This window comes from Parastagonospora nodorum, assembly GCF_000146915.1.
Source record: "Parastagonospora nodorum SN15 chromosome Unknown scaffold_25, whole genome shotgun sequence".
Classification (NCBI taxonomy): Eukaryota; Fungi; Ascomycota; class Dothideomycetes; order Pleosporales; family Phaeosphaeriaceae; genus Parastagonospora; species Parastagonospora nodorum.
Window position 1 is genome coordinate 214,958 of NW_001884573.1, and position 27,470 is coordinate 242,427.

Genomic DNA, 27,470 nt, shown 5'->3' on the forward strand with positions numbered 1-27,470 from the left:
ACGCGCCATGAATGACTACGCGTCGCCCATGAGCTATATGGAGGGCAATAGGTCTTCATCACCCAAGAGGAAGAAGATTCGGCAGAAATATGCCCCCAAAGCTTGTAAGTCGCGCGTCTCTGAGCCTGAAAGAAGCCAGAATGTCATCAAGGCCTCACGCGAGGCATTCCGATCGTTCCGCAAGAGTGCTGCGAGTTGATAACCGCGAGAAAAGAGACAAGGGCGTTGCCGTCGCATTAGAAGCTTACTGATGCTGTTGCGTAGCGGGTAGCTACAGGCGCTTGGAAGCGCAAGCTGCTGTTGCATCCTGGCACAGTTTTCTCGTATTAGACAACACGCATTAGCATTGCACGCGACATCAATCAGGTATCAAAGTACAATCTTGCTGACTTGTTGGTGCAGGTGTGTCGTGTCGGCGATCCAAGCTGAAGGTATGTATATTGCATATGTCCATCCTTTCCCACCCTTTACGAGCATTGCCTCTACCTTCCAGCCGGTGTGAGACAGAATGGCTGACCACTAAGCAGTGCACTGGCGAGAATCCCTGCCAACGTTGTGTCGATAATGGCAAACGATGCTTCTACTCCGAAGATCAGACAGCTGCCGAAGTGCTACAGAACCTCTCCCGACCCGCACCAGCTCCAGCATCTCTACCAACCACCAATAATCGCAACGCCAATGGCATGTCGAATCAGACCCTGATGCCCCCGAACAATCGCCCCGATCGGCGAGCGAGTGACACCAGCAACGCCGTGCCGACAATGGAGGAACGTATGACGAGAGTCGAGAAAATGCTGGAAGCTTTGATGCAAGAGCGCGGCTTGGGCTTCACGCCCTGTGGTAGCATCGAGCGTGAGCCGAGTGTCGGCTTCCGGAGCGACACTGCTTTCTCAATGCCGCTGCTTGACCCTGCTCTTGATCAGATGGCACAGCAAGCGCCTGGACAAACGCAAGATGCGTTGTTACCGGACGCTCCAGCCATGCCTTTGGACGCATCGGTCTACGTCCGCGCAGGCAACCAGAGCGTACCATTCCCTGATCCAACCAGGTACCAACAGTATGTCGCACAGTTCTTTGGCGATGTCCATCTTCATTACCCATGTGTTGACGAGAACAATTTCAACACACGAGTTCAGCAATTAGTGACCCATGGTGCAACAGAACCGACTGATATACACTTTCTGGCCCTTGCCTATGTCATATTCGCGTGTTGTGACGTGATGTTGGCAAAATCGCTGGTCACAGCCAATGGCGTTGATAAGGCGCTTGGTTGGCAGTGGTATGAACTTGCAGATAGTATCGTCGACAAGACGTTGCTATTCAGCGGCTCTGATGACACAACCTTGATACGATATCTATTATTCCAGGTATTTTGCGCAGCAATGTTATACGACTCGGCACGACTGATATTTCTAGGCTTTGTATCTCGCCTATGCTGATATTCCGGCTCTCGCCTATGCCGCAATCCGAACGACCTGTACTGTCGCACTACAACAGAACCTACATCAACAGTCAGCATGGGGGGCGGAGCTTGACGTCGAACAGATGCAGTGGCGCTTGTATCTTTTCTGGAACATTCGTTTGTCCGATCATGCCATATCACTGTCTTGTGGGCGGCCTCCATCATTGCATATGGATGATATCAACGTTGAGACGCCTGAAGCGTTTTGGAATCGGGTAAGCACCGCGGCAAGTTTGCTACTTTCGTGCCAGACCCTGGAGCTGGGCGTCGCTGACATGTACCAGACACAGCTCAACATACTCTTACCCGATAGCGGCCGGAGACATTACGCCATCTTCTATCTGGAGTACGAAGTACTGTCGGCTCAATTAGCCACTAAGATCTTCCACAAAAACGGCGATGGAGGCGAGGTCACGCCTATTTCATCAGAGATCCTGCAATATTGCAAAACCGATATTTCGCCCACATTTGCCTCGTCTGCTCGAGGGCAGCACATGTCATACTCGATACCGCAGGCTTGTTCGCGACTAAAGCGTCTTTCCAATACGCTGTATCTGAGCCGAAGAATAATGACCGCCTCTAATCTCGATATCAGCAGCACGAAGCACCTCGTGCAACTCGCTTCCAACGCGCTGAAGGATGCACAGGACATTTGGGCCGACGTGGTTGCCTCAACCAGCTATCGACATCAAATCACCTCGGCAGTAGCAAGTGTCCTACTGGTCTTTGGGCCGCTTCTGCTAAGAGACGACATTGCTGCAGACGACCGAGAACGGCTTGAATTTAGCTACAGTGACTTCATCGAAAATTTCAGAACAGCCGCAGATATCCTCTCAGCTCTCGCACAGGAGCTTCCATACGCGAAGAGGGTGCATGGGGACTTCCTCCACATCATGCCCCTCTTCGAAAGTATGGCTAACAAATGGTTCTCACTATCTCCAACTTCAAACGCGTCTGCAGACTGGATGTCCTCTGCAACAGATATGCTGAAAATCGATCCGCTCACAAGTTTTCCTTATCGAGAAGTGAGCCCGCCTCTCAAAGGGCGTGAGGTTTGGGAGACGATTGGTGGCAAACATGGTGTTTTGTGGTTGTTCTGAGCACTCTTTCGTGCGTCTGTTATCTGTTGATATCGCTTAGATACCCCTTCCGATCAAAATGAAGTTTCCCTGCGGGTGCGTTAGCCTATACTGGTACTTGCCCTGCTTTTGATTCCGTCCACTAGGTGAGACAACTGCATCACGTGATTTTCGGTGAACTGAAATTCTAATTTCGCTCTGAAGATGTAACGTATTCACTCCTGATGAATGTCTTGTCATTGAATTTGCCTTCTACTACTTTTGAATAGCACCCGTGGACTGCTTGACAAGTCGGCGTCACGAGGCTTCAATCTCGGAGAATCAGAATAGCACTTGCCGACCGACTTCACGACACCTATGGTCGCCAGTAATGCAAGACTTGTTTTCGCAACATAATCGTCTACCGCCTAGTCCAGCACCACGGCGAATGAAAACATGCAATAGATCTAAGTTTAGTGGGCGCTTCAGCAGTGCCGCCGCACGGGCGCGATCTCCGTACAATAACGCCGCCGTGCCACATTGACTACTTGCTCTCAGGCTGTCTCTCCGGCCCCATCATCTTTTCAACCCAAATTTCATTCGCAGCTCATCATTTGGCAAAGTTCGACATAATGAATAAACTTCCTCCTGAGATATTGGCGCACATCATTGCCAACGGCCTGGACGATGACGGGAATCTTGCGCAATACAGCACGATATCGCGAGCATGGAAGGCCTCGATCGAGCGACTTACTTTTCGGAAACTCACTATTACGACAGATGAGCTGGATGAATTTGTCGCGCTGTTTGACGGCGATAATGTCGCGCGTCGGACACATTTGACCAATCTGGACTTTCAATTTATCCTACCATTTCCACCCAACGCGGATGGGTGTTGTATTGTGACGCAACCTCCCGACAGGTACGCTGATAGTATTGAATTTTCTGCATCCCTGGCGAAACTCTTTACCGCTCTGAGCGACATAGCTGCTCGTTCGAATCAGTGTTCACCCTTGAATCTGAGCTTCTGGGACTTTTACTGGCGCGATAAAGTCTACGGGATGGCAGGAAAGGCGAAACGGTGTCGCGGAGTCGATGGGAGTGATGAAGATCCCCACACGAATAGACAAGTTCGTGAGGCCTATGCGTCATCTGGTCAATTTGAACTTGTTCGTCAAGACTTGATCCCGGCCTTACATGGCATTACTTCAGTGGGTTTTGGGGGATACGACGCTTTTGAAGATCTGAAACCCACGTGGGTGCCTGAGATCATGTCACGACTACCTGATCTCGAGAAAGTGGCCATCACGAGCATGTGCGACCTTTATAGTCACGGGCGGCGCAAACGATACCGGCGACGAGAATGCAAGTCACTCGAGTCTTTTACGCATCACCCACGTATTCTGACAAATACAGCTTTCTTAAGATCAATACTTCGTTTTGAGAGCGACCATCTACGAGAGATTCGTCTGTATATTTACCGTTGTCCATTACGGAATGAGGGCGTTGCAGTCCATAATTTCGTTAAAAACGGCAACGGGAGGCAAGAATCGTGGTTCAGGATGCTCAAGCACTTTGCATCTTTCCAAAACCTAGCCATTCTTCAGCTACAAGGCGGACTTGTAGTTTGCCCTGATTTTTTTCGCAGCATCATGGACTATTCTGGCACCCCATTTCCTTCGCTGACTGAATTTGAGCTTCAGTTTGCGCCCGAGACAGCTGATGGAAGATGGTTTTATGAACGTGATGAGGCCTTGGAAAGATCTCGAACAGACCCAAAATGGGAAAAGTACTGGGAAGATCATGCCAGGGAGGAAGAAATTTGCAGAAACGGATTCGACCCAAGATCTTTGCACGATACTGATTCTGATAATTTCGTACGGATCTATGGAAATGGACCCTTTCGGAAAGGTCTTACTAAACGAGATCGGTTCCGGTCGAAGCCCAGCGCAGATACATTCTTGCCATTCCTTCTGAATGCATCGAAAGCTATCAAGCGAATGCCTGGACTTTCGAAATTCATTCTGCAGCTTGGCTGTCCACCCGCAGAACGCACGGACATGGACCACTGGCGCATTGTATCTCGTATTTTTGAGCTTTGGTACCTCAAAAGTGGGATGCGTCGAGCTATATCGACCACACCGATCGGGCCCAACCCGCGCATTCCTGGGGATGCAAAATATCTCAATTGTAACAGACTCTATTGGCGGCTTGACGGGACCGTTATCTGGGACGATGTCCACGAGGCATGGGGAGCAATCGCAGGGCCGGATGCCAAAGTCGTGTATCTGGATGAAGACCAGTGGGAGATCTTGCGTGGGGGAAACCCATTCTACATCTACAACGGGGATATATGAGAATGTAAAGGGCTTGCGATGAATATGAGTCTTGGTATGAGCACGCAACGCGCAGGAGAAGCTGAGTACTACGATGATTGCTTCATAGTCTATACGCAGCTTTTACTAAAAGTACGGAGAAATACAATAGGAGTGTATTGAACTATGCAGGAGACCAAGAGAAGAGAATCTTAAGGAGGTCCCGTTCCGTCAGCGCTGATTTCCGTCTACGAAAGACTACCCGGACTGACCTAGGGTCTCTCTCGACCCCACCTCAACCCTAGTTCAGTTTGAGATCTTCCACTGCCTTGGGCATGTTCTTGTATGCGTCTATCATCATAGCAACTCTATCCTGCATCTTCTGAGGATCTGGCTCAAAGCCACAGTTTGGTGGGCCATCTTTTGCGCGCCGGAAAACCCCCAAGTAGTCCCATCTCTTCACCTTGGTTGGGAAGACAATGGAGCCAGGTGGATCTGTAAATACCTTGATCTTCTCATCCATCATATCGTTCATTTTTTTCATGTACTTCTTGTGTCTTGCTGTCATGAAATCAAGCCATTCCGTCTTCAGATCTCGCTTTTTGTACAACTCCTGAGTACTTGCATGCTTCGTGCCTGCGAGTATGTTCCTTTCGATGTGATCCCATGCCTCCCCAATACGATTGACTTGGGCACGCAGGACTTCCCGGACATATCTAACGAAGACGGAGTTAGCAGTTTCACTTCGAGCGCGTAAAGCTCATCATGGGACACCATAAACATGCAGAGGTGCGAAGCAATCCTTTAACCATAGGGTGGTGACAGTAGAAACGAGGGTGTTTGTTTATGAAGACTTACAGGTCATTGTGGTATTGTGCAATAGACATTACCGTCATGAATCGGTAAACGGCCTTGCATTTACCCTTGTTGTCAGGCCAATCGAGTAGCTTTTTTTTCTCGTAGTAACGGTTCTCGAACAGCATTTCGAGGGTTTGTGAGTTTTGTTTATTCTTCAACATGGTCTTTTTCGTGGCTTTGTCGTTATATTGAGGTACCACAAAGATGTTCTTATCACTCCACACCTGCGGAAGTTAACAAGTATCGCATATGAAGCTCGCTCTTAACGTACATTCTCCTTCTTGATATTGGCATCTGAATTCAGGATGACCAGCTCGTACTGCCAGGGGTTGGGCGTTTTTGAATCAGATTTCCCAGGCCATTGATGGGCTAGATACGGGAGCTGTGTTAGCTTGGCCTCGAGGGTTTTTGTGAGATGTTCTGATCAACATATCCAAGGTCGAAGGTTTACGTACTAATCCATTCGATCAACCTTGGTACAGGTGTTTCAGCAAATTCCCACTTGTCCAAAGTATAGTCCTTCTCCTCGTACGTGAAACGATCTTTTGTCTCGAGCTTCTCGTTGTTTTTGGAACGATCTTTCTTCCCGAGCTCCCCGTCATTTTTGGCAACCTTGACCTTGATATTGCCCTTAGGCATACTCTTCAAGAACCATTTGTATAAGTGTGCGCAGCGACTTTTTTCATTCAATTCCTTGTCTTCTTCAATGAAATCCTTCAGCAAGTGCCATTCAAGCACATGTTCAGCTGCATATATGCGTTCACCTGCTCGCCCATTGAGGTCGACCTTCCATTTTTTATCCCGCTTTCGTAGCTGGAACCATTCTTTTTCGTCTGGTTTCTGAGGATCTCCAATGTCGTAAACCCTTGAGTAAGTCTGTACAGAGTAGTCAGCAGTGCACAAAAGCGTTGCGAGGGGTAGTGCAACATCTATGAGTATGTCAACAGTTTCCCACGTAGGTGAGTGTAAGTGAATCCCTGCTGCTGCGGGCGAATTCTTTTCTATCCTTACACCTTTGCAGACATCCCTGCGCAGAGTCAGTTGTGCGAAACTACGCACACCTCAAGCTTTGGACCCTTGGCTCAAACTGACCGAGTATTCTTTCTGGCATTTCTCTTGCTCAAAGAGCCTTCGGCGGCCTGATCTTCATGACTAGGCTTCATGAGCTCATCCTCTTCCCATCCGGAGTAGCTTAAGCAATCGCTTTGACAGCCATCTTTATCGGCGCGCTTCCGCAGATGAACAACATCCTCATCGCCGTCTTCGTGAACACTCAACACTTCGTAAGCATTGATCGAAAAGAGCTCATCTCTGAGGATGTCAGGGCTCGATATGGCCCCGGAGGTGACTTCGTGGAAAGCACCGCAGAACATGAAAAGGTGAATAAAAGCAAGACAATGGTTGATATGCATGTTGTGAGTAGCTATGTAAGCTGCCAGGTTCGATTAAATCGGACACGGCCTCGAGCTTTTAATGAGGACATGTGCTACTAGTTGCTAGAAGCGTAATTCATACGGCCTTGCCGCCTGATAACCTCGCCGCCCTCGAATTTTTACATAGATCACCGAAGCCCGAGACATCTCTCTGAAAGTAAGAAGATAGCGCACAGGTCAGCGTTGGTCGATCGTCGACGAGGCTTAGAGAACAGTGGATCGGTGCTGTACCACAATGACACTCGTATTCTCACGCGCGCGGCTCTAGACTGTTGGTGACCCCGAGTTAGGCTGAATTGGCGGGGTCTAGTATAGAACCCTGAAACAGGTCGAAGGCCCGTCTGATGGCGGTGTCGGATAATTAAGATACGGCGCACGCTATGTGGCACGGCTTTAATGGAGACTGCATTTCGTGCTGGTACTCAGCATATTCAACCAATGAGCTGTGCCAAGGTAGCCACACCTTACTGCTCCATAAATTACCGCTCTCGATAGCTAGAAGTGCATGATCATGATTCAGTCCAATGAGGCAATTCTGGCAGTCGTGTGTAGCCCACGTTCTCTCGCGCTATCTGAGAGAATTTATTCAGTCGAAGCTGAAAAATAGCGTCACAACTAGAGGATGGAAACGATGTTATTCAATTCTTGTGCTTCGATGCTTGACAGTGATCCATCCTGACAGCTACAACATTGCATTGTAATCTACACTAGCAATGGTCGCTCTACTCCAGTGAGCATTCTGGCTCCGAATTTGCACACATGTCCCACACAGACCAACTCTTGTACTCAGTAGGAGCATTTGGTAGCTTTGAAGAACAACCTTTGTCCAACCAGGCGTTATCAATAACGCTGTCTGGATTGCAATCATCCGTCGTGAAGAAAACGACATACTGAGATGCATCTTTCGAGTCGGTGATTGCCGCAGCAAGTGCAAGTTCCTTAATGCCTCCAATGCCGTCGATCTGGAGCTGGACTTCGAATTCGCCTCGCTTGTAACATTCCATAGGTTTTGCGTACCACCGCCGGATCGCTGAATATATGGATCTTGTCAGTAGACAGACATGTTGTATGGTGTTTGAATATTGAATTCATGGATTACGCACAGTTGAACCCATGACAGTCCTTATTTGCCCAAACTGTGACATCCATCCCGTAGACTGACGAAATCATAAGGACAGCGGAGGAAGTTGCGAGCAAATGCATTGCTGAGCCTAGATTGCGTTAGTGATGAATGCATAACATGATAATGATTCGTACCTTTGGTATTGTTGGCCTGCGATGTAGTTTTAGCCTTGCTAATAAATTCTTGAAAGCGGCAGAAGAATGTACTGAGCAGTTGTGTCTAATGGAATCGCAAGATAGGACGAAGTATGTTGGCTGAGATTTGCGCGGAAACGGCGCCCAAGAACTCTGGAATCGCCTCCTCTGCTTGGCCAATTTGCTATGCATGTGTCCACACAACTCTGATGTTACACAAGCGCCAGGGCTGTCTCGATCTCAGTGCATGCTGATCAGCGAGGCTTACTTGCGGCGCTGCATTTCGAAGTCACCCGGCTGTGGCCCCAACGTCGCATGCCCACTTCTAAGGTTACTTGTCCGACTAGGTGCTATGCCACTTTGCCGCCAACAAATTGGCCCCAAGAAGCTCTTGAGGCACAACTAGATGCTGACCTCTTGCATGCATAGAGGGCGGCCAATCAAGCTGTGTCTTTTAGTCTGCATTGCTAGTTGCTGAATTAATTGCGAAGCCTGGTGTGGATCGGTGTGAGACACACCGAAACTGCCTTGCCTTTACAATTTGCGGCAAAGTCACTTAGGTTTGATGTTCGGACAGCGAAACTAAGTTTATGACCACGCCGCCGAAAATTCACTGCGGCGAGGTCAGGAAAACATCCAGGCTTTTCAGTCGGGCCGAAAAGGTGCACTCCTCGCGGCGCGGGTACCACGCACAAAACCCCACGATAGCCGCCTATCAAGGGGGCGGTGCAGCATTGTTTCATCTTTCTTCTGGGTTCATGCATGCAACCCAAATCAACAAATTGTTCTTGTTACCACATGTGGGAGAGGGGCAAGTGTCGACAGCACTCGCGGAGTCGTGACCTGCCCAGGTGGTTGTGACTCTCAACTCACAACTTGCGGCGTAGCTTCTGCGCCCCGAAGGCAGATTATTTCCAGCAAATGCAACGTCGACAGCGCCGCAATTTCATAGTTTCTGCGCTTATAGACGGGTTTGCATGTTTCAGCCATCGGTGGTGTGATGCTGATTGCAACAAATGTGGCCCAGTGTCTTCGACTCAGGCTGAGGCTCAGGTTCGGAATGAGGCATACAATGCGATCTGTCCGGTTGGATCATGGAGGCGAAGGAACTGCAATTGCTATATAAGTTTCGAAGTGTACCTACATAGGCAGCAAGATTTAAAGATCCAGCCATTTCACCGGTGGACTTTGAACTCAATCGTTGACTTCTTCTGCATCCAGCATGCCAGACAAAATTTCTTCTACATCGCTTCGATTACTGGCTCCCCTCTTATTGCTGACTTACGTCTGCCATGCTATGCCCTCTTTTGACCATGGCTCGCTCTCGCCACTCGGCAGTGTCTTGAACCCGAGATCTTTCCCGATAGAAATTCGTGGCGTGTATGGTGGTCGGAAGAAACGTTACATTGTGGAGAGGGACGCGCCAGCCTGTTTCCAAGGAATGCAAGGAAAAGCCAATTTGTATTCCGACACTTGGTGAGATCATCAAAGACTGCAAATGCCAGAAGTGTCCGACGGGCGTGCCCACGCTTGACGGCAACAATTGTGAAGAGAACTGTCCAAAAGGTAATTTACATGTCTAAGACTCAGTACAGATTTTACTGACAGATCGCACCAGGTCAGGAGAAGAACGGCAAAGGCGGATGCTGCCCCATAGGTCAAGTGCCCACCGCAAAGGGTGATGGTTGTGAAGCTAAGCAAGATGGAAACGACAAGAAGGGTCCGTGTCCGGATGGTCAAATTCTCGATCCCAAGCATGGCTGGGACCCCAAGCCAGGAGACGCGAAATGTCAAATAGATGACGAAAAGGGCTGCGCCAAACCAAAGATTTCGGAAACGCGACCGGAAGGGATGGAAGTAAGTGGCCCGTGTAAGAAGTGCCGCGAGTTCATAGGCTAACTGCAATTTTCACTGTCGCAGGACGACCCGAATTTCAAGCCACTCTGCGGTGAGCCGGACAAGGACGATAGCAAAAGGCCTAAATGTGACCCCAAGTCGCAATATGTTTACGTCTCGGTAGACACGGCAGGTAAAGCGACAGAGACATGCAAACAAACAAGGAAATATCAGGATCGGAAGCAAGGCAAGCCGACCAACAAAGACGTCAGAGCAAAGATCAAGGAACAGTTCACACAACGGAAGCCTGAATATGATGCGAGAAATAAGGAGCGGGAAGAGTCGCTCAAGAAGCTGAAGGAGATACAGGCTAAGAGAGACCAAGAGATCAAGGATAGAGATGACAAGATCAAGGACGCCAACGAAAAGAAGAAGAAACGCCAGGCCGAATGTTCGACGCCCATCGCACTACTGATGGGTCTTGCTGCCAACGCAGCAGCGAACTCGAAGCGTGATGGTGAGCACCCTTACGACTGGACAACCGATTACTTTGACGAGGAATATACCACCTCCGATGATCGCCTGAAAGAGTGGCCTGACGAGGTGGATGTGGACAAAATCTCCGCTGATGTTGACGAGAAAGCTTTTTTGAAGCAATGGGATGACGACCTTGAGGCTCGTAGGAGACCACCTCGACCTGGATGCTCATGGAACGGGAAGCGATCACTAGACCGACGATGCACGCGGAGGAGATCGCTGGATGACTGGACGGACGATCTCGAACCCGTCGCTTTTCCCGACGAAGACATTGACGACAACGACTTTTTCTCCGACGAAGACGATATCGACAACAACTTTTCTCTCGACGAAGGCAATAACAACAACAACTCCTCCTTGATCGAGCGAGACTTTGAAACTTACTCGACCGATGTCATTGTGATCGAGAAACGCAACCCGTTTGTGGCGTTGATGAGCCTCATTGCTCAGTTCGCATCCAGACTGGCCGTGAACTTCATAGCTCGCCCAGTAGCATCCATTGCGGCGCATTCGACCCGCCTTGCTTCGCTCAGGGCAAGGCCGGAGAGACTATTCCAGATCGCAACGAGAGGGCAAGGTACAAAATCAGGCTTCAAGGGTATGGACAATGCCAAAGCTGCGATCAGGAAAGATAAGCGGTGGATTAAATGTCTTCGAGAGGGCATTCCCTGAACGTATTTTTGCGTCCAGTTTTCGATGCTGTTTTTCGTTCAATTGTATTTATGCACTGAGAATTTCCTTGATCGAAGCCATGCTTGGTATACCTGGACATGAGTGGAGGGGATAAAAGTTTCCTAGCTAGCACTGTGATGTAAAGTGAGCTTTATGTCTTTCAAAGGTACGCGCTGGGTTATTTGGACTCAACTTCAATAGTCTACCAACTGCCAAGACTCCTCGAATACCGACGTGACAGGAGACCAAGTACGCATATATTAGAGCGCTCATCATACTCTGACAAAGACATTTGAGAAGTTAGCTGCGCCGCATGCCTAGTTCGGCGCAGGGTTGGACCAGACTGTCGGTTCTTAAAGATGCTTCGCCGCCACGAGTGGATATCGGGTCAAGAAAGAAGACATATGGGTAGTACCGGCATGGGCTTTTTACATCTTGGCTGTTTGTGCTGAATGGGGCGTACGGGAGTCTCGGTTGAACGGATAGATGGTCAAGTATTTGGGGTTGAATGGGACTTCTCATACTAGGCAGTTGGGCCATTTTTCGCAGGGTGGTGTGAATGAGAGGATTAAGAGGGCGGTGGAGTCTTTCTTATATGGCGAAGCATTCGGATAGTGCAAAGAAAGATCGCTAATGTTGTGATTACAAGGGCGATTTCTATCTCTTTTGAGATGGAAGACGGACAACCAACATTGTCGCTCTGCTAGTCTAACTTACCTGAAGTGTCATGTTGCGCATTAATTGTAGAAATGCGGAAGGAATGCAGTGACGTTCAAACAAGAGTGGGGTGGAACGAGGCTAAGCCCCGCAGATAGCTAGACACAGTCCAATCACCGATAAGACGCAGCCAACCCTCAACCCAAGAGCTTAGATTTCCACATCACTCGTCTCGCGAGGAGACAGGTGCAACAGAAGAAGGAATCTGTACAAAATCTCCAAAGATTGAAATCGACGCGGATTAATCGTTCCACCACGATCTCGTCCTAAAACCCGGCACTGCCATCTCATCCTCCCAAACCCACACCCCATCTCCATCTATCTCTCCACACCCATAAAAAACATCGTTAAGAATGCCTCCTCCCGCACCCTCCAAACCCGGCCCTATAACCCCCCGCATAATAATCCACGGCGGCGCCGGCAACATCACCAAAACCTCCCTCCCCCGTGATCTCTACGACACCTACCGCGCCTCCCTGCTCTCCATCCTCACCACCTCCAACACCCTCCTTTCCCAGCCCGGCGCCACCGCCCTCGACATCGCCTCCCACGCCGTCACGCAGCTCGAAAACTCTCCACTCTACAACTCCGCCCACGGCGCCGTCTTCACGCGCGCGGGCACCACCGAGCTCGAATGCAGCATCATGGTGAGCAGCGGGTGGCGAAAGCGCGGCGTCGGATGCATGTTGCTATCGCGGGTGAAGAACCCGATTCTCCTCGCGCGCGAACTGCTGATGCGCGGCGAGGAAATCGGGGGCCAGGGGAGCGGCGAACACGCACACTACAGCGGGGCGTTTGCGGAGTCGCTGGCGGAAAAATGGGGGCTGGACATTGTGGACCCGGGGTATTTCTGGACGCGTAGGAGGTGGGAGGAGCATCTGCGGGGGCTGGTGGAAGGGGAAGGAGAAAAGTGTGAGGTCAGTGAGTGGGAAAAGAATAATTATATTCCCATGGGTACGTGTGGTGCGGTTGTTGTTGATTCCCACGGCACGATTTGTGTGGCGACGAGTACGGGGGGGTTGACGAATAAAGCCCCTGGGAGAATTGGGGACACGCCGTGTATGGGCACGGGGTATTGGGCGGAGCAGTGGTATGAGGATGCGAGGGCCATGGTGTATCAGCAGCAGGCTGTTGCGGCGCCGATTGAGCGGATTAGTAGGGGAGATTTCGGCGGGATGTTGGGGGAGTGCTTGGGTGGGTCGACGCCAGTGCTACAGCAAGTGGAGAAGCAAAGGGATGTGCGACATGCGGTTGGCTTGTCGGGGACGGGCAATGGGGATAGTTTTATTCGCATGGCGGCGACAAGGACGGCGGCGGCATATTCGCGCTTCTCGAATAAGTCGCTGGCGAAGGCGACGACGTGGATGGTGGGACGGGGTGGTGAGCTGCAAAAGTCTGCGGGTGAGCGTTGGGGCAAGACAGGAGAAGGGCAAGGCGGAATGATTGGCATCGAAGTGGTAGGCGAGAAAGTAGAGGTGGTGTTCGATTACAACTGTGGTGGCTTATTCAGAGCTTGGACAGAAGAAGACGGAAGTAAGAAGTGTTTGATTTTCAGGGAGGACAGCTGGGAAAGTGGACCAGAGGGGTGGAATAGCGTTTGCAACTAGCTATGAATACTAACAACAGTGTCTGGTAGGGATGTTGAAAGCGACGCTAAAATAAGCATTTTACGCCTCCTGGCAAGTGATCGATTCTTCGCTAGTCTAACAAATACGCAGAACTTGTGGTATCTTTCCATGAACAGCGCGACTAGTCAAACATGCGGCCCAAGGAAAATCGTAAAGGGTATTGATGGATCATGTACTCGGACGCTGCAATATTCATACAGTCTCGACATAGTTGCTGCGGATGGTTAGTCACGTGCTCATCGTGGCATGGGTCGTGGGTATAACATACCTCGGGAAAATGCCTTCCCTCGAGCCTATTCTTCCAGTCCACCAATCAGTCTCACTGTCCGTCTTCTTCAAGATGGTGATGACTTCGCCCTTCTTGAAACCCAGGTCGCCGGGCTGGTCCGCGTCGAATGTGAATTTCGCGATCGCCTGATCGTTCCCTAGACCAGCCTTCTTGGCGCCGAATACTGGCTTCGGCGCTGTTGGTCGGCCAGGTTTTGAGTCGCTGTAAGAGTAGTCGTCGCCAAACGTCGATGCACGGGTCCTTCCATCCAAGCGATCGAAAGTCTCGTTGGGATTTGCGCGTGTGGAGAAGGAACGGCTGACGCCTGCAGACTGCGGCTGGCGGTCGTATACATCGTCTGCCCATGTTGAAGAGCGCTGGGGACGGTCGCGGTACTGGTAGTCGTCGTGTGCTGTACCCACGGAGCCTGTGCGGTCTCGTCGCACACCCTCGCCCATTGCATCTCCCTGACGGCCTTGCCACACTACATTGTCGTGCGAGTCATCGTAGACGGGGATGTCGTTGTACATGGCGCTGTCATTTGCTGCAGCAGCGCCTCCTATGCCGGAGAAGACTCTCGAGTTTAGGACACGAAGGAGGGGTTCGGCGGCTGGTGGTGGGGGGACCTGTCCGCTGAGCAGCTCGCGCGCTGTCCATCGGCGACCGTACAGCTTTTCGTTGGCGTCTCTTCGCTCAATGATGCCGCTGCCCTCCAAACTGACACCGGCAAACAGTCCCTTTGTCTTGCTGTAGCTGAATATGCCCGCCACGCCCTTCAAACTCGCCGCGCCGGCTGCTTCCGCATTTCGGCCGACGGGGCCTGCTGCAATCGAGACATTGCCGCCCAATGTCAACGACCCGGCCTGTGCAAACGTCCTCACGGCCGACGCATCGTTGAGAATGAAGACAAAGTCGGTGAGCTCGAAGCCAATCTGTCCGCCGAAACCGCCGCCGACTGTTCCGATCGCTGAGGGCGCCGACCACGATCCGTCGGCGAGACGGGCGACTACAACACCGGATCCGAATCGCGCAGTGCCGAGGAAGCCGGCTTTGAATACTGTGAGGATTGCGAGGCCCTGCAAACATATCCGTTAGCAACTGCCATCGCCATGTGCCTGAGATGAAGCTGGGCCAAACCGGGCGCAACATGACGGGTAGCCGGAAGCAAGAAAAGACTGTCCTTACCTTTGCATTGGCAAGAACCTGCGGAGGAATAATCTTGTCGGGCCCAAAAGCCTGTCGCGGATCGACAAACGAGGCCAGAATCTTGCCCGTCTTTCTGCACTCGCCTGTTTGGTTTCAGCTGTCAGTCGACGTCATTGGCGTTTGCGGCGGAATGAGAGACACTTACTCCTCATAGAAGAGGGCAGCGGGTTGTTGAGACCAAGCGGCATCTTGCAGGAATGGTGGGAAAGTTGCTACCAGGAAAGTTCGGGAACAATGTAGGTTTATGCGCAAGGAAAAGCGCCGGGTGGTGTGCTTATGCAGCGAGTAGGCGGGGGGGTTTGGGTACGGCTTCGGGCGTGACGAGCGCCCGCGTCCTGTGGCTCAGCCGACACGACGCGTGCTTGGCTCGCCTCCGACGCGCAAGTCCGCAGCCACCACCACTCGAGCTGTCAACTGTCAAACGCCCAGCCATGATCTCTCTCATTGTTGTACCATTTTGTCTGGTACACTGGCATCATTTTGCTGGACAGGTTCCATCTGACGTCATCCTTGACGCCTCAGCACAGCCGCGCATTATCGTAACATTCGTAGATTAAGTGTCCGTGCTCTAGATGCCTCCAAGCTCATCATTCACTAGTCTACCTTCCATTCATCCTCCAAGGTCTTTGTCTCCGTCTCGCCAGCCAATACCGAATGTTGAACACTCAACAATGCCACAGACACATCGGTCCACACCACTTCCCATCCACAACAGCCTTGCAGATCAGTGGCTTGCAGTCGTTCCAGCACTGGTCACTAGTGCAGTTCTATTGCTCCTGTCAGTTTGTGCTGGGTGAAGTCCGACATGTTTCACTCACCTCGTGGCACTTGCGAAGGAGCGCAGAGCAATCTCTGCAGTTGTACTTGTTGGCGTCCTAGGGTCGAGTTAGCAACGAGCGGAAGCGATCATGTGAAGAAAGCGTACCAAGACGGAGATGGGGGAAGCAGAGGTTGAGTCGTCGACCTGCGGGATGGTGGTGCTCATGGCGACGGTGAAGAGCGCGAAGAGACTGAGGAGGAAGGTCAAGGCCTTCATGTTGGAAAAGTTAGGGATTTGATTTCGTGGTTTGGTAAGGTTGAGAAGGTTGATCTTGAGCTTGTTGACGGTGTGGCAGTCTCCTGGAGAGCACGCTTGGTAAAGTATATATATACTACGAGGGAGACCATAGTCGAGTCACGTGTCTGGCATCGTTTGCACTAACCGTTGGTAAACGCGCTTTCACTACAAGGTGCTTTGATTGCAGGTCAAGTCCTATGATTTGATTCGTTTGCCTGGCTTCGATGCCACGCGAAGGATGCGCTTATAAGTCCTCGTTCAATTGTCTCCGGCTCCATCCCTTCCATCTCATCATCTCCTTCACCAATCCCGAGTGTTGAATACTCAGCAATGCGACCAACATAGTCCGCAGAACTTCCCATTCAAGAGAGTTGAGCAGGTCCTCGTCAGGCAATCGCCCCTGCACTGATTGACAGTGCATCCCTATCCTTCCAGTCAATTCTTGATGTATCAAGGCTGGAGCATTCCACTTACGTCGTTGCACTTCCGAAGGATGTCTTTGCAAGCTCCGCAGTTGGGGAGTGGAGGTGGAGGCGGTTGGGAGCGGTCGCGTGGAGGGAGGCGTAGGAAGTCAGCGGCGGAGCAGGGAAACGTGGCATCGCTAGCCTGTGTGATGGCGGTACTCATGGCGAGGGCGAATAGGCCGAGGAGGAAGGTGAGGGTCTTCATGTTAGACGGTTCGAGGACTCGGTTGGGTTACTTGATAAGGTTGAGAGTAGCCTTGATTTTTAACTGACAGTCGTGGTAGTTGATTCAAGTCTGCACTCGGTACAGTATTTATGCTCTGCATGTCGAGGTCGAACTCGATTTCCAGTTGCTACTGAGCATTTGCGCACCTGCGCCCACTACGAGGTAACGTAAATTACAGGCTGAGTGGTGCGACTTAGGTCGTTCGCATTGCCACAACATACAGACAACTACCGCCGTTTGTCTGTCCCGCCAAATCCCATCACAAATTAGTTCATGGAATCATTGTGCCCCGGCTGCTCGCCACGCTCGACGCGCTTGTTTGAACCGTGGAGTATGGGCTTGCTGCATAGTTACATGCAGGGAAATAACTGACGTAGGTACGGAGAAATCCCCTCGTTCGAGACGTCGGGTGAAACATTGCAGAAGTCAAGGACGACATTGCCTTGTCCGATCATTGTAAAACCGTTGCACTAGATGTAGTGTCGCGTAGGCGTCTCTAGCGTGAACGCTTGTTCCTGCATGACGTATTTCTGGTCCCGAAGACGCTCCGATGCATGTAAGCTGTTCCAATGTGGAAGGTCCATCTACCCGAGCTACGAAGAGCTACCCCTCTTCAACATCGTTATCGATGAATAAACTACATGACGCGAAGTCAAATCCTAGATACTTTTGATATCGATCTTACTCCAACATCTCCAACGCCTCCACTTGCTGACCGATAGATAAAGTTTGATACATTCGCTCTTCCACTCGATTTGCTTACGACACTACAACCATGGCGACATCAAATTGGGAATCCATCGCCAAGCAAAAGCGCGACTCCATCCTCGCAGCCATACCCCAAGAATGGCGCATCTCAAACCCGCCCTCAGTGGAAGACCAACCAGATGTAACAACATACGTCGAGCAATTCCTCTCTAAAGAAGAGCTAGAAATCACAGCCTGCAGCGCCGAACAAATCGCACAGAAATGCGGCTCCGGAGAATGGTCCGCGGAAGCAGTAACACGCGCCTTCTGCCACCGTGCAGCACTCGCCCACCAACTGCTAAACTGCCTGCATGAGATCTTCTTCGACGCGGCGATTGAAGATGCAAAGGCTTTGGATGCATATTATGCGGAACACAAACGCACAAAGGGCCCTCTTCATGGCGTTCCTGTATCTCTCAAGGATCAGTTTCATGTCAAGGGCGTGGAGACGAGTATGGGGTATGTGGGCTGGATTGGGACGTTTGAAGGGCAGAAGGGCACGGGGAAAGAGAAGGTGTATGAGAGTGAGATGGTGACGATGTTAAGAAATGCCGGGGCCGTGTTGTATGTTAAGACGAGTGTGCCGCATACGTTGATGAGTGGAGAGACGGTGAATAACATCATTGGATACACGCTCAATCCAAAGAACAGGCGGTTGACGGCGGGTGGGAGCTCTGGTGGTGAGGGTGCACTTATTGGAATTCGGGGGTGTAAGTTCAACTTCCTTCCGCCAAAGACGTCTTCCAGTGTGTAAGTATTGACACACTACAGCACCCCTCGGTCTAGGCACCGACATAGGCGGCAGCATCCGCATCCCCGCCGCCTTCAACGGCCTCTACGGCCTGCGCCCCTCCACCGGCCGTCTCCCCTACCACGGCATGGCCAACTCCATGGACGGCCAAAACAGCATCCTCTCTGTCGTCGGCCCCCTCGGCACCACCGCCTCCTCCCTGCGCCTAATCACACAGACTTTCCTCGACCAGAAGCCCTGGGAAGTCGACCCCATGGTGCACGAGATTCCCTGGCGCTACACCGAGGAAAACAGCATCAACGAGAACATCCACGACGGCCGGGGTATGGTCAAGAAGGGCGGAAAGCTGTGTTTCGGGGTGATGAAGAGCGATGGCGTTGTCCAGCCCACCCCGCCCGTCAGGCGCGCGGTGGACATCTTGGTGCAGAAATTAGAAGCCGCGGGGCATGAAGTCATTCCCTGGACGCCGCCCTCGCACAAAACCCTCACCGATACGGGATTCAAAACATGGGTCTTCGACGGCGGCAAGGATGTCAAAGCCGCTTTCGCACTCTCGGGCGAGCCGATGAGCGACCAGGTCAAGTTCTTCTCTTCGCTGGAGAAGGAAGCGTCGGCGAGTGAGGTCGCGGCGACGAATGTCGAGTTGCGGACGCTGAAGAAGGAGTATTTGGATTACTGGACATCCACGGTTGCGCAGACGAGTACGGGGCGCTCCGTCGATGCGGTAATATCCCCGCTAGCTCCTTTCCCAGCTGCGAGGCCGAAGAGGTACGCGTACTATGGATACTCCACGTGGGTGAATCTGCTTGATTATACGAGTGTTGTGGTGCCGGTTACGAATGTGGATAAGGCGATGGATGTAAAGGATGCAGGGTTCAAGGCGGTGAGCGAGCTAGATCAGCAGATTCAGGATGACTGTAAGTCTTCGAAGTTGATGAGGGAGTTGGATGGTGCTAATGAGGCGACAGATGATCCGGAGATCTATGAAGGCGCGCACGTGAGCTTGCAGATTGTGGGGAAGCGGTTGCAGGAGGAGAAAATGTTGGCGATTGCGGCACATGTTGAAAGCCTTCTCGGATCGAGCCAGTGATGTCTTACGGCTGAGCCCTAATGGTGAAGATGGCTATTCCACAGGACAAAGCCTGATCAAAATGCTGTCTCTACTCGGTCCCGTGAGTTCTTCTCGTGTGCGATGACTGTCACTCTCATCCTCTTCATCCTTTTTCGGCACCACCTGGTACTCCTGAGCCGCCGTCCACTTGTGTCGCAGGAACGGCATCCAAAGGCATCCAATCACTTATGTCTCTTTCTTCAGATACAGTTTTCAGCCAATCTGCTATCTCGTGTTCCAAATCGACCCCTGCATCCGTCATGCCAACCCCCAAAACTTCTTGCCGCAATGACTCTACGTCTCCGAAACTTTCAAGACCGAATTTGTCGCGCCTCCGCGCCCTCATATCGCGATGGATTTCATCAAGTCTTGCTCTGATATCCGACAAGGATAGAAGATGTGCCTCTGTATTGCGCTCGATCCTAGAGAAAGTGGCGACGTTGATGCCTGCGAGGAACTGCTGTATTCGTGCCGAATGTGTGCTCAGTCTCTCCCGTAACGCTGCCTGTTTCCCACTTGTGAATGCCAGTCGGTCACGATATCGTGGATCTTTTGAGTCCAACGATCGGAACTGATGCAAGACCTTTTTCACTTCAGAGAGGTCTGTCTTGCACTCTTCTAAGCGGGCCGCTAGCTCGCCTTGTTGGGCGTGGGAAAGGTGTCGAAGAGATGATTTTGGGTCGCCTGTTTCATTATTCAAAGTTACCAGAAGCGATCCAAAGGAGCTCACGAAACACCATGTTTCAGCAGCATCATCTTTTATATTCTTAGTGCGTCCTGTATCCTACCATCTGCTGTGATTACTGCAAAAGACTCGCCCGCATTCTGACACGACTTGTAAATTTTGTAGGCATAGGTGCTCAATAGTGCAATGTCGCCGATAGAAAACCCAAACTTCGCCATTATGATGAAAGAAAGCCAGAACGAAGGGGAGGAGTCGAGAGGGTTTAATGCGCAGAGGGTGCGTTAGCCTAATTATGGATGGAAGCAGCTAAAGAGGCGTTGCGGGGGCTCATGCATGGAGGCGCATCTTGGCAATTTGCCTACGTCGTTGTTTGCAAGAACTACCGAGTCTAGCGCAAGGCAACTCGTAGAAGATCCTTAGTGATGGTCTTGTTCTTGACCATCGCGGATATTGTTGTCGCTCAAACACAAGGCTTTGACTTCTTTGCGATCATACGAGAAGCGCAAGCAATGGACGGAAACGCAACGGAACAGAAGGCATTGTTGCATCTTCAACTCGGCAGCCAAGCTCATGATCGGTAAGATCTCATGCTGGGGAGTGAGCCTTGCGCCTCCGCAGCCTCCGCAGCCTCGGTACTAAACTGCTGTCTTCTGGAAGTAGTGGGTCCGTGACTTCGGTGAACCAAACAGGCAGAGTAGTTTGCTTTGCTTTGTTCTCGGAGTGAAAGAGACGGAGTAGAGATGTGTCGGAAGAGATAGGCTGGTCAGGCGCTTGGTTCCTTCCCAACGCGTTACCGTGCCTCACAGGAGTGCACGGACCTGTGCTTAACTGAACAACAACCTTTGAAGGCAATCACGTATTTGACACGGTACAAACATCTTGCATCTATTTTACTTTGCGTTGAAAATTGTATATTGGAAAATTGAGAATGTCAGAAAGACACTTCTTCGCATGCACTCCACCCACCATATTTTACCTTGTGGCACCAGGCAGGAGCGCCCAGAGCTTGTCTCAACGTCAATGTTGTGAGGGCTACAAAAAATGAGATCCGCGAGGTCGTCTCAAAGAAGACAAAGTGGTTGAAGTCTCGCCCAACTCATTTACCGAGCAACAATACGCACGTCACTCGAATGCCCAAGTCAAGTCACAGGCATACATCCGGGGAGTTCAATAAGAGATACATATACGGCTATGCATTCTGTATCAATCTATCTCGTATCCTTCAGACCCAATCCACTCCCACTGAGTCTATTTGCCAAAGATCAATATCCCACGGGTGACCCTCTATATACGTCGTCCCTCCCCTCCCCCTAATCCTATGCCTGTTCTTCTGGAACTCCTTATCTTCACGTTCCCTTTTCTCCCGCTCTTCTGGCGTCTCACGCGTTCGAGCCTCAATCCTTTCCTCCGTTCTACGCGCTCGAGCCTCAACCTCCTTTCCTTTTTCTCGAGCTCTTGAGCCCGGTGAGCCCGGTATCGCTCCGATGGTGTCGGCGAAGGAGCCGGTGAAAGCACGTACGGCGAAGATAGTACTTGTTGTGTTGGTGACGGCGGGGGCGAGCCTGTTCTAGAAACTCCCGCGTCCTTCGCATCCGACTGATCCTCCTCTGCTGTTGTATGATGACTCGATGCTTGAGTTCGTGGAGTGCGCGCCTGGTTGTGACTGGCTGTGGCGACGTTTGTCTGGCGCCCATCATCTTCTGGAGTACCTTGCAAGACACCACTGTGTGATGTCCGTTGCATCTCGTGCGCTGATTCCATATGGTGTCTGGGCCTGCCCAAAGGTGTTGCGTTGGAACTTGATAGATGCTTGGGCTTCTTGGGAAATCGAGGCCACTGTGCCCACGGATTGTTGTTGTTGCTCATCTAGGAACTTCTGTGGTAAGCCTGTAATCAATGTTGCAATGGTAGTCACAGCGACATGATATGTGGGAATACATGTTTGCTATCAGGACACAAAGAATCCGCGGGGAATGTTCCGTCACAGTTCTAGAACATCTAGAACACCGTAGTTCAGCAAAATGGAAAAGAAATGCAACGAAGTAGGAAAGCAAGAACTGACAGAAGCAAAATGAATGCGCATTAATTAGATAAATGTGTATGTATCTCCGTAATGCCTGGAGCGAACAAAGAAGATGGTCCAGAATGCGAGACCGGGTATATGGAAACCACAATGTAACGACCGCCGGGTATATAAACACAGGAGAAGAAAAAGGAAAAGTGATTGACAGGGTATCATCTGGGTTTTTGAAGTTTCCTTGCCGTGAGGCTTCCCTCCTCTTTCTAATTATTAGGTACTATTTTTTTTGGTGTGATGGTTTAGTGGCCCATACCGACACCTCCGTCGTTCGATCCGACGAAGCCGGCTGTGAGGCCCATGTCCATGTTCAGGAACTGGTCTTGGTGGCTGGAAATTCCGTCCATGCCAGTGGACATACTCATCGCACCTTGCATGTTTTGGTTCATAGCGTGCTGGTCCATCATCTGGAGACTAGGTCGGCGGCTACTGGCGGCCGAGCCCATTTGTGACACGTGCTGGACATGAGGCGAGAGTTGCTGATGTTGGTGGGGAGAATAGTTCTGGTTGCGCGACTGGTTCATGTGTTGTCGTGCCGCAGCCCATGCCTGGGCCTGAGCATGAGCCTGTGCCTGAGCGTTCGCCTGGGCTTGCATATGTGCTTGAGCTTGAGCCTGTGACGCATGCATTTGTGCTTGCATGTGTTGCTGGACCTGCTGGCTGTGATGGAGGGATGTCGGCTGAAGAGACATATGGTGTTGCTGCTGTTGGTGGGGCCGCATTGGCTGCGGCTGGTGCTCGATCATGGGCTGATCTTCGTGGCCGGCGTGGTGATCGAGGTCAAGATCTTCGTCGTCATCGCCTTCCGCGTCGAGCTGATCATTGCTAGGCTCATCGGAAATCGTTGGGGGTGCGGTGAATGGCAGTCCCTCCACCTTTACTGGGCTGCCTTGCCTGGTCTGGTTGATAGGAACAAATGCGTGGGGTGTCACGCTAACCATGGAACAGCTTCTCGTGCTCGCGGGATCACCGGGCAGCGGCCTCTGCGCTGCCATACCGGAAGTCGAGGCTTTGCCTTCCCGTATGACGCCTCTGCACTTCTCGATCAAGCGATCGTAATCCCAGTTGCGAAAGTCCATGCCGAACTTGCCAAGCTCCTTCGTAGTGTCCGTGCTCAGGTTGATAGTGATGGGAGAAATGTCTGTTGCCCCCGTCGTCCAGCGGTTTGCCTTCAGGTATTCAATCTCTCGGCGGGCATTTTCTAGCTGAACCTCAGCTTCTCGCCGCCTTTCGTCGGCGCGTGCATAGCACCGAAGTATCTCAATCTGCCAATACTCTAGTCGTGTCCGCTCGCTCTGTTGCATCCAGTGAGTGAATGCATCCGCGATGTGGCAGAACAGCTTCTGCGGGTCGGGATCAAAGAGGGGCGGGGTGGGTAATGGCGAGTTGTTGGCGGAGGCGGGGTTCGAGTTGGCGCCAGCCGGATAGACCTGGTTGATCTGCCGTTGCCTCTGCTGGGCCAGCAGTCTCTCGCGGACCTGCTTGTTCAGCGCATCGAGCTGTTTCTGCCCTGGCGGGGTTATGGACCAGGACTCGGCGGTGGGGAAAGGGGTCGGCGAGAAGAGGGTCGATGGCGGGGGCAGAATCTGAAGGCAGAGTGACGGGAAGTTGAGCGTATACGGGTCGAAGTCGAACAGTGTCGAGCCAGACGATTTGGTGCTGTATGATGTGAGCTTAGTCATATCAAGACGGGTTGGGAAGGAGCGACTCACCTGGCATCCCGCACGCTCTTCAACAGCTCCCTCAGCGCCATCTCGGTTGCACTCGCAATCTCAACCTCCTCGATCGACTTGAAGCGCTGGTCCAGATCGGCCTTTTGCATCAGCCGCGATGCATCCCGCCGCATGTCTGGTGTTTTGACGCCCATGGCCCGCGATGGCTGGCGCTTTCCATGGCTCCAGCTCACATCCTTGAAGTGCGACCGCGTCTTTTCCACATGGAGCTCGTCATCGTCATCCTCTTCGGGACTGTGTGCTAGCGTGGAAGAGCCCTCGCTCGTTATGCTCTGCTTCTTGTTCGCGGGCGTGCTGGTCCCTCTGTCATCTCTCCTGGAAAGCGAGACGCTTCCCTTGGCCTGCCGCCGGGTGATGCCGCCGCGCAGCTTCCGAATTTCGTCGACAAGGTGGATGCCATCAGCTGTCTTCGGGTTCTTTGGTCGTATGTACAGATCGAGATGTCGTCCCAGGCTCGACGAGGTGAAGGCCTGGCCGCAGAACGGGCAGTTCTTGTCCTTTGCAGCCTTCAATTGTGGCGTTTCCGTGGTAGAGCGGGGCGTCGAGCTCTCAGGTTCTCCCATGATGCAGGTACCCGTCGTGTTACGCTCGTGCTTCGTTTCGAAACGTCGGATCTGTCAGCAAATTCATGCACTCCGCAGGCGTCAGTTGCTCACGGCTACCACATGATCAATGCGGACGGTGAAGGGACGCAAAAAGAGAGTGGCATGTCATGCAACCAACATTCAACACTGCACATGAAAGACCAACAGTTGGAGTCTGCGGTCTAAAGGAGCGACGGGTTAAACAATATTGCTCGAGGGCAGCTTGGCACGCCAAAAGCTGCCCCTAACAAGTCGGCCTGGAGCAGCTCAGGAGGGAGCGCTCCATGATCCGCCGCACGGGTACAAAAGGCGGAAGCGGGCGTCAGCACGTGCCCCCCTGTCAGATGCGAACTGTTTGCCCGAGCACACCGCGAAAAATCATCCACTCACGCCGCGCATCTCACTGTTAAATTACTCGTCTCATATCGCCCGCGTCCTATCATGCTTTGGCTTTTCCCAGTCTCGCTGCAGATCTGGCTGCAATCTCTTCGTACTGGTCCATACCCCCGTCGAGTTTTCTCAGCTGCCCCTTGACTAAGCGAAAAACGGTTCCTGATGCTACCCCTGTCTGCTCGTCCTCCGACTCGCTGCCCTCACCAGCCTCGTCCTCATCGCCGCGGACCCCTGGCGCTAGCTTGTGCGGTGATTCTCCTTCAATCACCGTTCTGTCTGCCAGTCAGCATTTTCCCGGCGTGGCGAGCGTTCCGCCATCGTGGACATACCTCATGAAGAACCTGTCGTGAGTGACTACGAGAATAGCGCCGTCGTACTCCCGCAGCGCCAGCACCATGCTCATAATAGTATCAAAGTCCAGGTGCGTGGTAACTTCGTCGAGGATTAGCAGCTGCGGCGGCGGCCAGAGTAGCTTCGCGAGCGCCACCCTGACCTTCTGACCGCCAGACAATAATAGCAGAGGTACGTCAGACACTGTTTGGCCATGTAGTCCCAGACCACCCAGGAGTCCCCGCGCGTCTTTTTCTTGCATCTCAGGCCCCGCGACCTCCATCAGGTGACGCAACGCTGTCAGTCGCGGATTGGAGGCTGCAGTGCCCGATATCTCTTCCACCGATTGCTGCGAGAAGCGACCGATTCGCGCTCTTGCATGACGCGTTATTGTGCCCGACGATGGCACAAGTCCTTCGCTGTCACCGCTACCCATTATCAGAGACACCAGCGTCGTTTTTCCGGAGCCATTCAGCCCCGCGAGTCCGATTCGAGCTCCAGGATGTATGGTCAGATCGATGTCAGTCAATACTGGAATCTTTTTCCTGCCAAGATACGCAAAAGACACTTTCTCCAGATTCACTAGTGCTCCTGGAAACCTGAGATCTGGAGGCTGCTGTGGCAGAGACAGCTGAGCTGGTGGATCGAAGTCGGGCACCTCAATCTCCGCGCGATTTGAGAGATGGTACCCACCAAGATCACGGTTGAGCTTGAAACGACCGCCCTTAAGACCGACTTGTAAGCCCATGCGCTCGTCTAGCTTCTTCTTTCGTGACGCAGGCTTGCTTGAGCTTTTTGTCGTCGCCCTTATCTTTCGCTGCTTTTATGTTGCCGGCAATCGATTTCTCCATGTGCTTTTTCTGCTTTTCCTGCGCGTCCTTCATCTTGGTCATCCACCTTGCTTTCTTCCACCGCTCTCGCTCATATAGGCTGAGATTGCCTCTGAACACCTCGAGTGTCTGATTACGTAGGACGATGAGCTCTTCCGCCACTGCATCGCCAAAGTCGCGATACATGGGTAGTAATCAGCACAGTGGGTGCCTTTGAGATTTCGAATGTAGTCTTGCAACCAGATGATAGACGGTAGGTCGAGGAAGTTGGTCGGCTCGTCAAGCAAAAGAACGTCAGCATATTGTGTAAGTGCACATGCAAGATCACAGCGAGTCTTCCAGCCTCCGGACAGTTCTGACATGGGCTTGTCGATGCGATCTTCTTTGAATCCCAGACCGAGCAACACGATTCGGGCTTTTGCTTCAGCGCCTGCAGCGTCCATGAGCTCCAGTAAGGCCTGAACGTGTGAGAGCATGTCTGCGACCGCTTGCGTCTCTTCACTCAGCTTGGTCGCATCAACGTCACTCTCCGTCTCTTCAACTTGCTTCTGCGACTCCTCCACACGCTCTTCAAGCTTCACGAGCTCTTTCCTCGCTTGCTTGCCCCTAGCACCGCTCCTTCGCTCGGCGATGCGATGACCTTCTTTCAGTTGCAGCAGCAGTCGCTCGTGTCGGATCCGTCGGTATGCTCGCACAGGGGCCATCGAATCAGTCGAATTGTCAATAGCCTCACTCAAGATCTTCGCTTCGCGCGTATACTGCTCTCGAATGCGGTCACTCCGTATGACATGCTGGAGTACCGTCTCGTCCTTTAGGTCCAGCTTCTCCATGCCATCTTCAACCGCAACCTCTCTTGTCTGTCCCAATAATAAAATGCGCGTACTCCACGGGATGCCCGGCACCAGCCCATCGCCCATTGCCTTCAACAACGTCGACTTGCCAGTGCCATTGCGCCCAACTAAAACGTAGTGTCGAGCTTCGACCAAGTGAAGTGTAGTACGCGAGAGTAATTCCCGATTAGACACTGAGATCGACAAGTCTTTGACCATGATCTTTTTCCGTCAGTATGTGAAGTCGATCAGCTGTACATCCAACTCACCTCTTTCGAAGCCGGCGCGTCAACGGCGTCAAGCGCATATCGGGATTGCTGCGCCGTGACTGTAATGTGACCTCCGCCTGGATGTTCTTCGACTGCCGCAGCAGCGTCTTTGATTTTGCGGACCATAGTGGTGAAT

The 27,470-nt window shown here is 52.0% G+C and overlaps 13 protein-coding genes across 13 annotated transcripts; 4 read left to right on the top strand and 9 right to left on the bottom strand.

Annotated features, from left to right (window-relative positions):
- Window positions 1–7: 7 nt before the first annotated feature.
- Window positions 8–1,439, top strand: SNOG_13118 (hypothetical protein; the record flags this gene model as incomplete). The annotated part of the gene is made up of 3 exons (XM_001803281.1): window positions 8–104; window positions 403–431; window positions 528–1,439. The coding sequence occupies 3 exons, from the start codon at window positions 8–10 to the stop codon at window positions 1,437–1,439; spliced, it is 1,038 nt and encodes a 345-aa protein (XP_001803333.1).
- Window positions 1,440–5,136: 3,697 nt separating this feature from the next.
- SNOG_13120 (hypothetical protein) lies at window positions 5,137–7,105 on the bottom strand (the record flags this gene model as incomplete). The annotated part of the gene is made up of 6 exons (XM_001803282.1): window positions 5,137–5,471; window positions 5,752–5,917; window positions 5,965–6,012; window positions 6,174–6,569; window positions 6,705–6,720; window positions 6,786–7,105. The coding sequence occupies 6 exons, from the start codon at window positions 7,103–7,105 to the stop codon at window positions 5,137–5,139; spliced, it is 1,281 nt and encodes a 426-aa protein (XP_001803334.1).
- A 636-nt stretch (window positions 7,106–7,741) lies between these two features.
- Window positions 7,742–8,665, bottom strand: SNOG_13121 (hypothetical protein; the record flags this gene model as incomplete). The annotated part of the gene is made up of 5 exons (XM_001803283.1): window positions 7,742–7,808; window positions 7,901–8,170; window positions 8,289–8,337; window positions 8,384–8,454; window positions 8,652–8,665. 5 exons carry the CDS (start codon window positions 8,663–8,665, stop codon window positions 7,742–7,744), a joined length of 471 nt encoding a protein of 156 aa, XP_001803335.1.
- A 1,100-nt stretch (window positions 8,666–9,765) lies between these two features.
- SNOG_13122 (hypothetical protein) lies at window positions 9,766–11,428 on the top strand (the record flags this gene model as incomplete). The annotated part of the gene is made up of 3 exons (XM_001803284.1): window positions 9,766–9,949; window positions 10,002–10,240; window positions 10,304–11,428. 3 exons carry the CDS (start codon window positions 9,766–9,768, stop codon window positions 11,426–11,428), a joined length of 1,548 nt encoding a protein of 515 aa, XP_001803336.1.
- Window positions 11,429–12,498: 1,070 nt separating this feature from the next.
- SNOG_13123 (hypothetical protein) lies at window positions 12,499–13,752 on the top strand (the record flags this gene model as incomplete). Its single annotated transcript, XM_001803285.1, has 1 exon — window positions 12,499–13,752. The coding sequence occupies one exon, from the start codon at window positions 12,499–12,501 to the stop codon at window positions 13,750–13,752; it is 1,254 nt and encodes a 417-aa protein (XP_001803337.1).
- A 65-nt stretch (window positions 13,753–13,817) lies between these two features.
- SNOG_13124 (hypothetical protein) lies at window positions 13,818–15,435 on the bottom strand (the record flags this gene model as incomplete). The annotated part of the gene is made up of 4 exons (XM_001803286.1): window positions 13,818–13,987; window positions 14,042–15,117; window positions 15,227–15,330; window positions 15,393–15,435. 4 exons carry the CDS (start codon window positions 15,433–15,435, stop codon window positions 13,966–13,968), a joined length of 1,245 nt encoding a protein of 414 aa, XP_001803338.1. The 3' UTR covers window positions 13,818–13,965.
- Window positions 15,436–15,912: 477 nt separating this feature from the next.
- Window positions 15,913–16,283, bottom strand: SNOG_13125 (hypothetical protein; the record flags this gene model as incomplete). Its single annotated transcript, XM_001803287.1, has 3 exons — window positions 15,913–15,996; window positions 16,066–16,122; window positions 16,173–16,283. 3 exons carry the CDS (start codon window positions 16,281–16,283, stop codon window positions 15,913–15,915), a joined length of 252 nt encoding a protein of 83 aa, XP_001803339.1.
- A 265-nt stretch (window positions 16,284–16,548) lies between these two features.
- Window positions 16,549–16,973, bottom strand: SNOG_13126 (hypothetical protein; the record flags this gene model as incomplete). Its single annotated transcript, XM_001803288.1, has 2 exons — window positions 16,549–16,704; window positions 16,779–16,973. 2 exons carry the CDS (start codon window positions 16,971–16,973, stop codon window positions 16,549–16,551), a joined length of 351 nt encoding a protein of 116 aa, XP_001803340.1.
- Window positions 16,974–17,700: 727 nt separating this feature from the next.
- On the top strand, window positions 17,701–19,638 carry SNOG_13127 (hypothetical protein). The gene is made up of 3 exons (XM_001803289.1): window positions 17,701–18,451; window positions 18,513–19,409; window positions 19,461–19,638. The coding sequence occupies exons 1-3, from the start codon at window positions 17,770–17,772 to the stop codon at window positions 19,580–19,582; spliced, it is 1,701 nt and encodes a 566-aa protein (XP_001803341.1). The 5' UTR covers window positions 17,701–17,769; the 3' UTR covers window positions 19,583–19,638.
- Window positions 19,639–19,706: 68 nt separating this feature from the next.
- SNOG_13128 (hypothetical protein) lies at window positions 19,707–20,506 on the bottom strand (the record flags this gene model as incomplete). The annotated part of the gene is made up of 2 exons (XM_001803290.1): window positions 19,707–20,287; window positions 20,392–20,506. 2 exons carry the CDS (start codon window positions 20,504–20,506, stop codon window positions 19,707–19,709), a joined length of 696 nt encoding a protein of 231 aa, XP_001803342.1.
- Window positions 20,507–21,510: 1,004 nt separating this feature from the next.
- Window positions 21,511–22,228, bottom strand: SNOG_13129 (hypothetical protein; the record flags this gene model as incomplete). The annotated part of the gene is made up of 3 exons (XM_001803291.1): window positions 21,511–21,850; window positions 22,013–22,175; window positions 22,210–22,228. 3 exons carry the CDS (start codon window positions 22,226–22,228, stop codon window positions 21,511–21,513), a joined length of 522 nt encoding a protein of 173 aa, XP_001803343.1.
- Window positions 22,229–22,607: 379 nt separating this feature from the next.
- SNOG_13130 (hypothetical protein) lies at window positions 22,608–24,661 on the bottom strand (the record flags this gene model as incomplete). The annotated part of the gene is made up of 2 exons (XM_001803292.1): window positions 22,608–24,024; window positions 24,078–24,661. The coding sequence occupies 2 exons, from the start codon at window positions 24,659–24,661 to the stop codon at window positions 22,608–22,610; spliced, it is 2,001 nt and encodes a 666-aa protein (XP_001803344.1).
- A 460-nt stretch (window positions 24,662–25,121) lies between these two features.
- On the bottom strand, window positions 25,122–27,460 carry SNOG_13131 (hypothetical protein; the record flags this gene model as incomplete). Its single annotated transcript, XM_001803293.1, has 5 exons — window positions 25,122–25,347; window positions 25,405–26,161; window positions 26,184–26,396; window positions 26,420–27,193; window positions 27,331–27,460. The coding sequence occupies 5 exons, from the start codon at window positions 27,458–27,460 to the stop codon at window positions 25,122–25,124; spliced, it is 2,100 nt and encodes a 699-aa protein (XP_001803345.1).
- Window positions 27,461–27,470: the final 10 nt, after the last annotated feature.

Bases quoted from the DNA above. Each gene is read 5' to 3' on its own strand.
- SNOG_13127 (XM_001803289.1), top strand. From the start codon at position 17,770: ATGGCGACATCAAATTGGGAATCCATCGCCAAGCAAAAGCGCGACTCC. The intron at 18,452-18,512 runs GTAAGTTCAACT...GACACACTACAG, and splicing joins ACTTATTGGAATTCGGGGGT to CACCCCTCGGTCTAGGCACC. The intron at 19,410-19,460 runs GTAAGTCTTCGA...ATGAGGCGACAG, and splicing joins TCAGCAGATTCAGGATGACT to ATGATCCGGAGATCTATGAA.